We start from the raw sequence: 12218 nt of genomic DNA on the forward strand, positions 1-12218 counted from the left end.
ACAATTAATGATCGTAATCCTGGTTTCATAGATATTTTTTAACCAAATGTTCAGTGTCGAGTGCCAATTTTTCCATTTCTTTACACAACATTTCCATTTTATCCAATTTCACGAATTGAGCTGTTTATGTTAAAAGATCTCATCTTTGGAGATGATGGTAATTTATTTTTATATATATAATAATTATATGTATTTGGTTTACATCGTACTGTAAACCCTATCTCTCCGCATATAAAAGGCACCGCCGATCGCCCATTTGCCCCTCAGCTTGGCACAGTTCATTTCTCCAGTCACAGACAATACCATTAAGAAAGTCGAAAAATTCTCAAGATCAGTTCCGGTATCGCGCATCCAGGGTTCATTCGATGATAGAATATTTCGATTAGGGTTTTTGAAAGAGGTGCGTCACAGTTTTCCCCCCCTAAATTTATATGTTTCGGCGTGATTTTTCGTCATTCTCGATACAGCCGATGTATATAGATATTTTTTGAGGAATAGTTCTACTTGTTTTTTAGAATACTTTTTTGTGGGTACATTTTTCAGATGAAGTTATTTCAGGTTCGTTATCTGTTAAAGTGTATTTTTTTATGCATATATTAATCTTTTATTTCTTTGTCCAGGCGTTGAAGCTTGTTTTCGTCCGAGTTTTTACCTGAGAATCCATGGGTTTCGATATAGAGTGCATAATAAACATCCAAACCTATCCAGGGGAGTATTTTTGTCCTGTTTGTCGTACACTTGTTTATCCAAATGAAGCGTTTCAGTCACAGTGCAGTCACCTATACTGCAAACCTTGCTTGTCACATATTGCAAATGGTAGCAAGGCATGCCCTTATGATGGATACTTGGTGACCGAGTCGGATTCTAAGGTTGTCTCTCCTGCCTATACGTTTGAATGACACTCACAGTTTCTTGCATAATTTCTGAAGCTGTAAAATTTTTGGCAGCCGCTAATAGACTCTGACAGAACACTGGCGGAAAAGATTGGAAATGTTAAGGTGCACTGTCTATTCTTCAGAAGTGGTTGCCCATGGGAGGGTACTCTATCAGATTGTATTTCTCATTGTTCTGAGTGTTCCTTTGGAAATTCGGCTGTTATATGTAACAGATGTGGCATCCAAATTGTTCATCGCCAAGTACATGATCACGCACAGTGTTGTACGGTGAGTGTATCGAACATTTATTCTTTGTATTCATATGAACTAGGAATCTAGGATAGAATGAACTCTTACCTCGAGCTTTAATTGCAGGGAGTGTATGAAGCAAAACAGGCTGCAGAAGGCGTTCCAGGTGTAACTAGCTCTGGCACAGCTTTGCCCACAACCACTGCAACTATAAACCTCACTACAACTCAATCTGGCCAACCACATTCTCAGCCCCAGAATAGTCAGAACGTTGGTGCTAATCTGCAGCCTGGACAAAAGCCCAACCAGCAACCTATTGCTAACCTTCAGGCTGTTTCTGTGCTAACCACAGAGCATTCTTATCAGCAACAATACCAGCAATACTATCAGCAATATGCCGGATATGATCCTTACCAACAGCCTTATCAGCAATACCAGCACAATCCACTGCATGTGCATGTTCAGCCCCAGTCTCATGCATACAACCAGCCCCCAGCCCCCGCCCAGCCCCAGCCCCAGCCCCAGCCCCAGCCCCAGCCCCAGCCCCAGCCCCTCTCTCACAGCCACCATCAGCCTCAGCTGCAGCCTTATCCTGTCCCTCAAACACAGCAGCAGCCCCAGTTTCAACCACCAGGCCAAGGCCAAGGCCAAGCACAATCTCAGCCACCTGTGCTATCTCAAATTCCGATGCAGGTACAAGTTCCTTCTCAGGTGCAACCCCAGTTGCGTGCACCCAACCAAACCTTTCCTCCTAATTATCAAGTCAACCCTCAACAACAACCTCCATATCTGATGTATCCCCAGGCTCAAATTCCCCCCCAAATTCCTCCCCTGCCACCTCACAGTCAGCCTAACCAGCTTCCACTCAGTGTCCAAGCGGTGAGTATGCAACCTGCTGTCCAACATCCTCAGTTGCTTCCTTATTTTCAACCTCCTTTGCAGATTCATCACTCTCATGCTTCCCAAAATCACAGTCAACCTCAATTCCAAAATCAAACTTCAAACCAGTCTCATTTGCAGATTCAGCCGCAAGCTTCACAGTATCAGAATCAGTACCCTCAACTACGCCCTCCTCCACTTAACCAGCCAACTGTTTCTGCTGCTCAACCACAGCCGCCACATCCTCCAGCTTCTAGTGTTATAGGACATCATTCATATCAACAACCTCAGACGGCCCATCAAATGCATTCAGGTGTTTTTGATCAACCTCCGATAAATCTACGTCCCACAGGTGGGTCGTTGCATCCAGTTAAATTGCACGGTCAAGTTCCTCATCAACCTGCTGTGATGCGGCCACCCCCTTCTCATGATTCTTTTCCCCCGCAACCGCCTTCTGCATTTTTGCTGCCACAAAGCCAGATTTCTGGTGCTCCCCCAGCACACCAGCAAATTTCTGCGCACTCACAACCTTCAAACCATCTTCTTCAGCATGGTACTGTTTTGCAGCCAGTTCAACAAGCTGTACCCCAGCAAATCGCACAACAGCAGCCTTTCGTTACTCCTGTTAAGGCTCAATTTCTGCAGCAAAGTCGTTTTCAACAACAGCCTCTTCAACCTCAGCTACGCCCCTATGGTCCTCCCCAGCAGTCTCAAAATCATGATGTTAAACTCATGATGTCAAATGAGGGCATGCATCCACAAAACTATCCACAACCATCTAGTGGCTTTGGAGCTGTGGTTCACACTGTACCTGCACAACTTGGTTCAACTCAGCCACCTGCCAATATGAATTCTGTTGAATCTGCAGTACTTGAGAAGGAGGATTCTTTTTCAGGTAAGCATGCAAATCCAGATGTTAGGGTACCAGGTCAGGGGCTTGCTGAAAAGGAAGTCCTTGGAACTGATGTTAGGCCCTTGAAAGAAGAAGCCGTTATGAATAAAAAATTGGGACCACACGAAATGATTGCTACTAGAGTGAAGGATGAGGTTAGTGAGATCGCGACAGATAAATTATCTGGTGCCATATCCATTGAGGCAAACACTACAGAAGGTAATGCCTCTAAAGAAGAGATCCATTTTATGGCAGACTCAAATTTGCCCCAAAAGGTAGAGGAGGGCCTTGAAAGTCGGAAGGAGGCTGTAGTTGTGGGTCTGTCTACTGATATTGAGAAAGTTTCCAAGTACCCTCTCTCCAAGCCTGAAGCACAAGTCAAAGAGCAACCTCTATTGACACTAAGGTCGCCCCAAGGATTGGGAATTTCGCAGCAACCTGGGCAATCTCTTCCCCTCCCTATCCCGACATCCCATACCGGGAACGCATCTGGTTACTTTGGGCCTCCACCTGGAAGTTTTGAGACTTATCCACGTGGGAACCATGTTGGATCTAATGAAGGTGTCATGTCGAAACATCAAAGCTCCTCTCACCTGTCTGGGTCTGTTGAGAGTGTTCCTCATAGGCAGATTCATGGGCATGAGCCAAGTGTTTGGAGGGCTAATGGGGAAACTGACTCAAACTTTGGCTTACGGGAGCATTTGAATCCATTTCCGATGGAGCCATTTCGGCCTCTTGAACAAGGTACTTTTATTGTTTAATAAAATTTTTTTTTATGTTTCCATGGTGGATTTTTCCTCCTCAGTGGTTTCTTTTTCATATACAGGTTCAATTACGGTTGATAAATCACGACCTGAGTCATCTTATGGCACTGGAGGGAAATTAAATTCAGGATTAAATCCAAATTCGAGACTCTTGCCTCCATATCGTGCTTCGGTTGGACAGGGTCATGCGGATGTCTTTGGACCTGGCCCTGGATCTGGACATCATGCAAAACATTTCCCTTCCCGTAGTCCAGATGGGGAGTATCTTGGCATATCTCCTCGTGAATTTGTTGGGCCTTCCAGATTTCCTCGAGGCACCGCTGCTTTTGATGATGTTAATGCCAGGGAAGCACATAGGTTTGTTGAAGCTTCCAGATCTTTCAATCTACCTTCAGACCCTGTTGGAAATCCTTTTCATGATAGCAGGTTTCACCCTATGACTGGTGGTCACCCGGGGAGAGGTGACACTGACGGTCAACACAATTTGAGATTCGGAGAGCATATGAATCGTCCACTCCACAGCCATATCAAGAGCGATGATGCTTTTGGAAAAGATGGACCAGTCCCCTTAGGGAGGGTGGACTTCTCGGGCCCTGGATATTTGCCTGGTAATTTTTTTTCTGAGGCTGCTGGACCTGGTATCTTTTCTGGTAACTCCCATACAGGAGAATTGGGTGGACCAGGAAATTTTAACAATCGAATACCATTTGGTGGATCTATTAGAGGTGACAGACCAAGTATTCCACCTTTTGGGGAGCCTGGTATCAGGGGCAACTATCCACCTCAAGGATTTCCTAATCCTGGAGGCTTTGCAGTAAGTATCGACTGAGGATTTTTTATTGTGTTCAAGTATATCTTATTTTTTAAACTTCCGACCTTATTGATCTATTATGCCCTGTGTATAAGTTTATTTTCTGCTAATATTCATTATAACCATTCAGAAATCAATGTTTTTAATTGAAATTTTACAGGGTGAGGTGGATTCTTTTGACCAATCAAGGAAGAGGAGGCCTATCAGCATGGGTTGGTGTAGGATTTGTGTGTTTGATTGCCAGACTGTGGAGGGGCTAGAAATGCATTCTCAAACTAGAGAACACCAGAAGATGGCTATGGATATGGTAAAAACCATCAAACAAAGAAATAAAAAGAAGCAGAGGTAAGAAAGTATACTGTTTATGTTCTGCTGGATTATTGTTATTATTTTATTTGTTATTACTGCAGATCTTTCGCTGGGCATATGGGTTATGATGGGGGAAACAGGAGTAAAAAAGTAGGTGCTAATGGCCGTGGGAACAAACCTTGACCCCTGGTACCGGGTTTTGTTGCTGGTAGGGTATAAGCTTCTTTTTAGCACCCGTTCTGGTTATTCTATCAACTTATGAAATTTAGCTTCAAATTTGATAATTTGGCTTTTCATGGGTTGTTATCTCAGGTTACTACATTGTCTTGGGAATTGGTGCCACTGGGATGAAGTTTTTGTTGCAGTTAAGTTGTTTTTTTATGGGCTTGACATCTGATTTTGCTTTTGGGATAGTTTGGTGATGGATTATCATGTCAAAAAAGCTGTGTTGAACTTGGTTTCCTTTATGTTCGTGTTATGGGATATTTTGTCTTTGCTTATAACATCTCACTTTTATTAGGCTTTAGCTTTATTTCTCATGTTCAGATTCCTTTTAAATTTTAGCATTGAATGAACAATGGGGACCAATCAAACTTTGCCTACCAAGTTGAAAATTTTCTGTCAGATCTTCTGGCACTACTCTAATGGACTAAAATAGTCGTTTTATCTTTATCTTTTTGATGACTTAAAGTAAAAAGAGATGTAATTTTAAGAATACCATAGAGAAGGCCAATGCCCATATGTTGGTGAACTAAACTGCATGTCGCTCCCTCATATTCTTGTTGAACTCCTACGTTCTGAAAAGTATGACCCGTCTATTTATGAAATATATATATATGTACTGTTATGCACTCTTGTACCGAAAAAATAATCTAACTACAAATCAAAGCACACAACTGTTGAGAACAGACAAGATAAAGATGTATCTCTGTGCGGTCTACTAATATTTAGATGCTCTGATAATTGGATTTTTAAGTGGCTGTCTTTGCATACCACTACTATGGGCATGGATGCAAATTCACTTTAGGTTTGCAGGAAAAAATGTTTATTTGATGCAATTTCTGCACCTAACAGTAAAACCATCATCACCGTAGAGTAACTTCTAATTTGATGTTGTGGATTTAGTAGAGGGTAATGGCACTTATATGCTCTGCATATAGTGTGCATTTTGTTTCCTTGTACCATCAAAACATATAGAGATGAGAAAATAAATTTTGCGGAACATACAGTTAGTAATGACACTTTAAGTGCCAACATCGGATCATGCAATGATCTCAGCTAGCCATTTTAATATTATTTTTGTTCTTTCATGATATAGCATCTCGAGCACATTCTAATATCATCAGTCAAAAAATCAAGCTCCCATCAACTTCTAATGGAAAATAGCAGAATATGACAAAAATGCCTACAGTTGCAATAAACTAGTATTGTGTCAGATACACCATATTTTTCATCATTCATCAGTTCCAAGTAAAACATCCCTGTTCTAAATCGGTACACCTGTATCAAATAGTAAGTTTGGGGGGTTTTCTAAGGACCACTGCTATACTTGTGGGTGTCAAGGGCTTACCTTCTGCATTCTGGTGTGTATGAACAACTATATAGGATAAAATATTGAGAAATAAAAAACCATGTTTATCGCGAGCCATTGAAGAAGAAAGCCTTCCAACCTTTCTACTTAAACATAGTGGTATTAGAGAACCTTGCAGTTTTTGTTTAGCATGCCAGGTATTAAAATTTGTGGACAAACTGTAATAACCTAGTTCAGTCTTCTTTGTCAGTAAACACGTTGAAATTGTCTAATGTTGTATGCTTACCATTAAAGTCTCAGTAAACCGTGCACTTGACTTTGAATGCGTGCACCATATATCATCTCAATTTCATTATGCTGCGTTGGCCATTTACCTTCTCGAGGATGATGATTTTGTTAGAGTGCATAAATCTTGTCTGGAGCTGTTGTTATTGTTGGTAACTCGTAATTTATCTCCCAACGGGGTTCCTTTCCTCAATTTTCGGGTGATTCATTAGACAGATGTAAAATGCCCTGATCATCACACAAACTCTTATCGGGCTTGTAAAATTCCTGCTAAAAACTTACTGAGTGTATTCAGTGATAATTTACATGGATAGTCTAAGTTGATGAAGCTTAGAGGAAGTTGATTCCATTTCATTGGTTGGTTGATTGCCCGTTTTCAAGGAAATTGAATATTATGATCACATATATTCTTGCGCCATAGTTCAATATTTAATGATCTTTTTTTAATTTTTCCTCCCCTGCAAGTTGTATTATTTATAAATAATTAGTCGGGCACGAAGAAGCTGGGAGTGGCAAGCTTGCAACACAAATTTAGATGTGATGTAGAAATAAAAATGCCGTGCATAGCAACATGAAAAGTGTCGCGGGTTGTCTTGTCATTAATATGTGCACTTCTGGTATATTTATTGTCTTTTATCATAAATAAAATCAAATACATAGGCTGATGTAGACGGTCTTTGCCTTTTTAGTATGAAGGTCCAGACAAACTTTGAAGACAAGGATTTTTTTCTGATTTTTTTAAAATTTTCTGTTTTTCTACTCCAATTACTATTAGTTTCAAGCATCAAGATTGACATTTGCATTCTGAACATCTTTATATGAGTGTTATTTGATAGGCCAAGTGTTAAATATGCACAAATCATTGCAGAATAGCTTTAATTAAATTGTTGAGGGATCTTAATTGTGCCCATATGATTGGAAAAAATACCTGAGATGTTGAAACTTTGTTTTTGATTCTTTGAGTTTTCCGCATGGAGGGTTGTGAGATGTGAGAATACCTAGACTTTTCTGACCTCTCAGATTTGTTAATTGAGAAAATGAACAAGCATAGTTTTTATTTGAAGTTGCAATAAGATTCAAATTTGGACTCTCCGGTTAATCTAACTTGATTGTAGAGTCTGATTTAATATTTCACAAAGATGTTGCTTATATTGAGTTTAGCAGTCCAAAGTACGCATCAATTTTGTTTGCCTTCCAATGACTAGAAGCTAACCACAACAGTGAATACTTGTGAAACTGGATTGTAAGTTTTGACTTTGATTTTGCAAGTTAAAGAACTTATGGTTTTATTTGACTCCGGCCGTGGAGCATTGTACCTTTAAAAATTGAGAACTTATAGAAGTAGTAACATTTCATTATCTCAATTTTAAAGCAAGATGTATTGGTCCATGATAATAGATCATTGGAGTAAATTGAAGTTTCAAATTTTGTGGATTTTAATTGTTACTTGGACAAGGCTCCTTAGATGTTCTTATTGAAGTTGCTTGAACCAAAAATAAGTTTTGTTTATTATTGTTCAAATCAGTCGTACCATTTGGATTCGTCGGGCAATGGGAATCTTGGACGTGCTAGTAATATATTTTGGCTGTGAACTGATTGGACCTGCTCTAAATTGAAACGGGGATGAGATAACTCGAGATGAATATGATGGTATTTCTTGGAATTATACCACTCACCAATACTGAACAGTGTAAAGGAGAGCCTAAATTAGTGTAAATCTTTTAGTCTTGACAAGGTCGTCAAGGGTTCTGGTTGGATGGACCTAGGAAAGTAATTTTTTGCTTCTCGGAAATTGTTAATGAAGAGCTTTCTAGTTGGTTATATACTGGAGGAATGTATTTTCATTTCATATTTTAACATTTGCCCTGTCAATTGAGACCTAATTCCTAATACTGATGATAAAGTTACAGTTTTTGAAACTTTTATAGTTTAATTGTTTTTTAGTTGAAATTTTTTGTATCATAGATCATTTTCGTTCGACCTGTTTTTCTTCGGGAAGCAGAAGAGAAAAAAAGGACTGAGAGTTAAGCAGAATGGTTGCTCAATTCTTTTGTGGGTAAGGATATGGTTGGTGTTCAGAGTTTTGCCCACATCTTAATTTTTTTTTTGTTTTGGATCAAACTAATCTTAATCTGTGTTACTCAATTATGTCTTTTAACTTTTGTGATTTTACCTTTATGTAACCTTCTCGATTTAATTTCCTAATATGACTCGGAAACCTATCGTTCACATATTTAGTAGTTAATTAATAATAATCGGGCTGTAGATGCTCATTGTTAGGTTTTAGTCTCGTACTTTAGTCTTTTGTCATCATAAGCTAGGAAGAATTAAGGGTTTCAAGAACAATGAGAAGAATCAATTTTTAGGGGATGCAGTGATTTTGGTCCCTGTTTATTTCTGACGAGAGTCATTTACAAGAGAAGGCTTCATTTTCGTTTGTTGGAACTTCATGCGGATATGAGGACCCTTGACTCTACGATAATAAGAATTCAAGTAACTATGCAGGAACTTAAAATAATATTAAACTAATTTTGTTTTCTCACTTCCCCAGAGATTTCTTGTATGCTAGAGGATTACTTTTTTTTCCCCTTTTGAACATAGGATAACTTTAAACGCATTGTCCCATACGATTTTAGAAAACACACATCCATAGATATCATGTCTGAAAATGAAACCATACTTTACCAGTAAACCCGTGCTCTTGCCTAATCCAGTTAGTTTGGATGTCTTTTTTCAATCTTGTTTTGCTTGTCCTGCTGCTACTAAATCATGCATAAAATATAATTTTGTTAGTGTATTTTGTTTCCTAGTTCTAATCAAATGAATATTCATTTGTTTGTTTATGTCGCTGTATTCAATTGTCAAACCTTTTTATGTGTCTGATCAACATAACCACTTGGCTACTATACCAGCCTTGCTTCCCATCTATCCTATTTTACAAAATTAAAATTTTAACCGTATTGTTTACTAGGGGTGATAACGTGCTTCCACCCCTTTCAGATAAAGAGCTCTAACCCTGCTTATGAATGGTATAGTTAGAAATCTCGATACGTTTGACCTAATGTAATTTTAAAGGGATAAAACCAGCAGACTGATGATGTTTGAGTAACGGGTTGGTGCTACTATCCAGACGTAGTATGTATATCTATGATTAGGATATACCATAGATTCGCCGTCATCTGGACTTTTTGTGTATGAACCGTATATAGTTTCATGAGATACATTGATATATTATAACTTGGGAGTACATTTTCCGAGGATTTCGCCTATTCTTAGGAAGCATAAATAATGTAGATGTCCGTTTCTTAAGATTTAGTTCCTTGATTCAGTTACAATTGTCATCTTAAAGAAGAAAGTTGTACAAGGGACCATCACACCTCTACCTAGGACGATATGGTTAGCTAAAAACGCGACTAATCTGTGTTTAACGCTTTAACCTGTGAGGTTTTTGGAAGGTGTTGGGTGTTTTTTTTTTTTTTTGGTTGTAGGATCCATTCGAAGAAGTGCAGTGGTGAAATATTCAGCTGAGCTGTGGAGTTTTGAGTATGTGATTATACTGTCTATTGATTCTTGAAATGAATTGTAACGTAGAGAGGCTTATTTTATTACTCGGTCGTGTGTTACATAATAAATACTATAAAAGACTAAAAGATTTGAGTTAAATTATGCATTAAGAACTTATTTTCGAGATTTGAACAAGGTAACCAGTCTAATTTTGATATAAAATTTTACTTTTTTAACTTGTTAGAAGTATTCTCAGAAATTTTTCGTTATATTTACAAATAGATTCGATTGTTTATAAATATTGTAAGTGATAACTATGTTCAAAATTAATCGAATACCATCGATATTTATTTATGTAAATTGAATTAACTTGTGACTAAAATCAAATTACTTGTAAGATATTTTAAATATGTGAAGTTCCTGGCAAAAAATGGCCTAATGTTGCAAATAGGACCATTCCAACTGGAAACGGCGTCTAACCCAGACCACCTTAATTTTTTAGAATATAAACCTATTTAGTTTATTGAATTAAATTGTTTATCGTTGATTGGCGCGTTGAATTTGGTTTTGGATGTTTATTAATGACTTGAATTGAAATTTTGAGTATTTTTTCCAATAATTTTTATTTCAAACTTGGTCTTTTGAATATCCAAATTACAAATTGATGTTTTTTGAAATATGGGCGACTTTTAACACATGTTGTGTGCGTCTATGTGGTATTTTTTTTAAAAATATTTTTAATGTAATATTTTTTTAATAATTTTTTATATCAAGAATGATATAATCATTTAAAAATTCAAAAAATTTGAATAATTAAAAAATATATTTTAGCAAGTTTAAAAATTTGAAAAATAAATATGATATTGATAAACGAATACATAAATTTACTAAAACAATTTTTTATAATATTTTTTTTATGAAATAAAAATGGAGTATATTTATAATTTTACGAGGCTATTGTTTTATAAAAATCAAAATTAATTATTTTAAATATCTCAAACTTAATAATATTATCAAATATATACAATCTTGTATTTTCATTTTTGTGAAAATATAAGTGAATTGGACAACTCCATGCATTAGCTATGAGATTTGTTTATATTTTTGCTTCATGTAAGCTCGAACACTCGTTCACTTACTTTTGTTTCTATTATAATTACGTCTAATTTCGATCAATAAAATTAATTATATAGCTTTTTTTTTTTTTTTAAAAAAAAATCCTTGACATGGCTAAAGTTACCATAATAGCTTTCATTATTATCAAAATTCCTGAACTATTATCCATTACTTATCACATGAAAAGCATTTAACTTCTTATTTCCATTATAAAACTAAATTTTATGCATGTCGTAATAAATTTAAAACCCATTTCATTCAAGTTGATACTCACGGGAAATTTCGGGTCCGATCCCAACGAGCGTCACTAGTTCAGACGTGGGCTTTAATATTACCGTGAGCCTGAAATCAAGAATAAGACCGTTAGAAGGGGGCCAGAAGGGTGTCCTGGCGTAGCCCCTCCGACGCTCAAGTCAGAGACTGAGGATTCATGGGGGAGCAGCTAAGGGTGCTGCTGAAAACAATATAGTGAATGCCTGAATTAAACACTCGAACCTGATATTTATAGGAGAAAGGGCCTGTCTTCCATTTGGGCTAGGGATGGACCAGGGGTAGTGGGCCCATCCATGGGGTATCACCAGTCTCCCCCTCCCGAGTCGAACAGAATCGTAGGTTCAAAGTTCGATTAATTGTGTTGTCCTCGATTACCGGGCGCGAATTGTGCGTTTTCTTCCTGCTGCTCGTCAGTTTCATTATCACTTCTCCCATATAGAATTTTCTCCCTGCTTCATTCCATAACTCTCCTTTGCACAGCTGCCGTACGCCCTAGCTCACCCTACACCCACAGCCGCCCTCATGCCCAGTGCCTACCTCACCGTCCGTCTCGTCACTTAGCATGCAGCCCCCAGCGCTCAGCTAGCATTCTCGCCAAGCTCTCCCAGTCACCACGCTCGCCTCTTGCCCTGCCCGCGCGCTCCCTCCCACACACTCACCTCTCGCCCTGCCCGCGCGCTCGCTCTTGCACGCTCGCCCTGCCCCGCGCGCCCTCGGCCAACACGCATCC

At 38.4% G+C, this 12218-nt stretch overlaps 1 protein-coding gene across 2 annotated transcripts; it reads left to right on the forward strand.

The window, feature by feature from the left end:
- The first annotated feature begins 228 nt into the window (after window positions 1–228).
- Window positions 229–10331, forward strand: LOC140956482 (uncharacterized). Of its 2 annotated transcripts, XR_012171480.1 has the most exons (9): window positions 229–400; window positions 621–869; window positions 948–1163; window positions 1251–3639; window positions 3722–4473; window positions 4631–4815; window positions 4881–4987; window positions 5092–5143; window positions 8561–10331. XR_012171480.1 is itself a non-coding variant. In XM_073413236.1 (8 exons), the coding sequence occupies exons 2-7, from the start codon at window positions 663–665 to the stop codon at window positions 4960–4962; spliced, it is 3831 nt and encodes a 1276-aa protein (XP_073269337.1). In that variant the 5' UTR covers window positions 229–400; window positions 621–662; the 3' UTR covers window positions 4963–4987; window positions 5092–5305. The 2 variants fall into 2 exon arrangements, 1 of the variants encoding a protein (XP_073269337.1); XM_073413236.1 differs by lacking the exon at window positions 8561–10331 and having other exon boundaries at window positions 5092–5305.
- The last annotated feature ends 1887 nt before the right edge of the window (window positions 10332–12218 follow it).

Source organism: Primulina huaijiensis, chromosome 14 (genome assembly GCF_012295235.1).
Source record: "Primulina huaijiensis isolate GDHJ02 chromosome 14, ASM1229523v2, whole genome shotgun sequence".
Taxonomy (NCBI): Eukaryota; Viridiplantae; Streptophyta; class Magnoliopsida; order Lamiales; family Gesneriaceae; genus Primulina; species Primulina huaijiensis.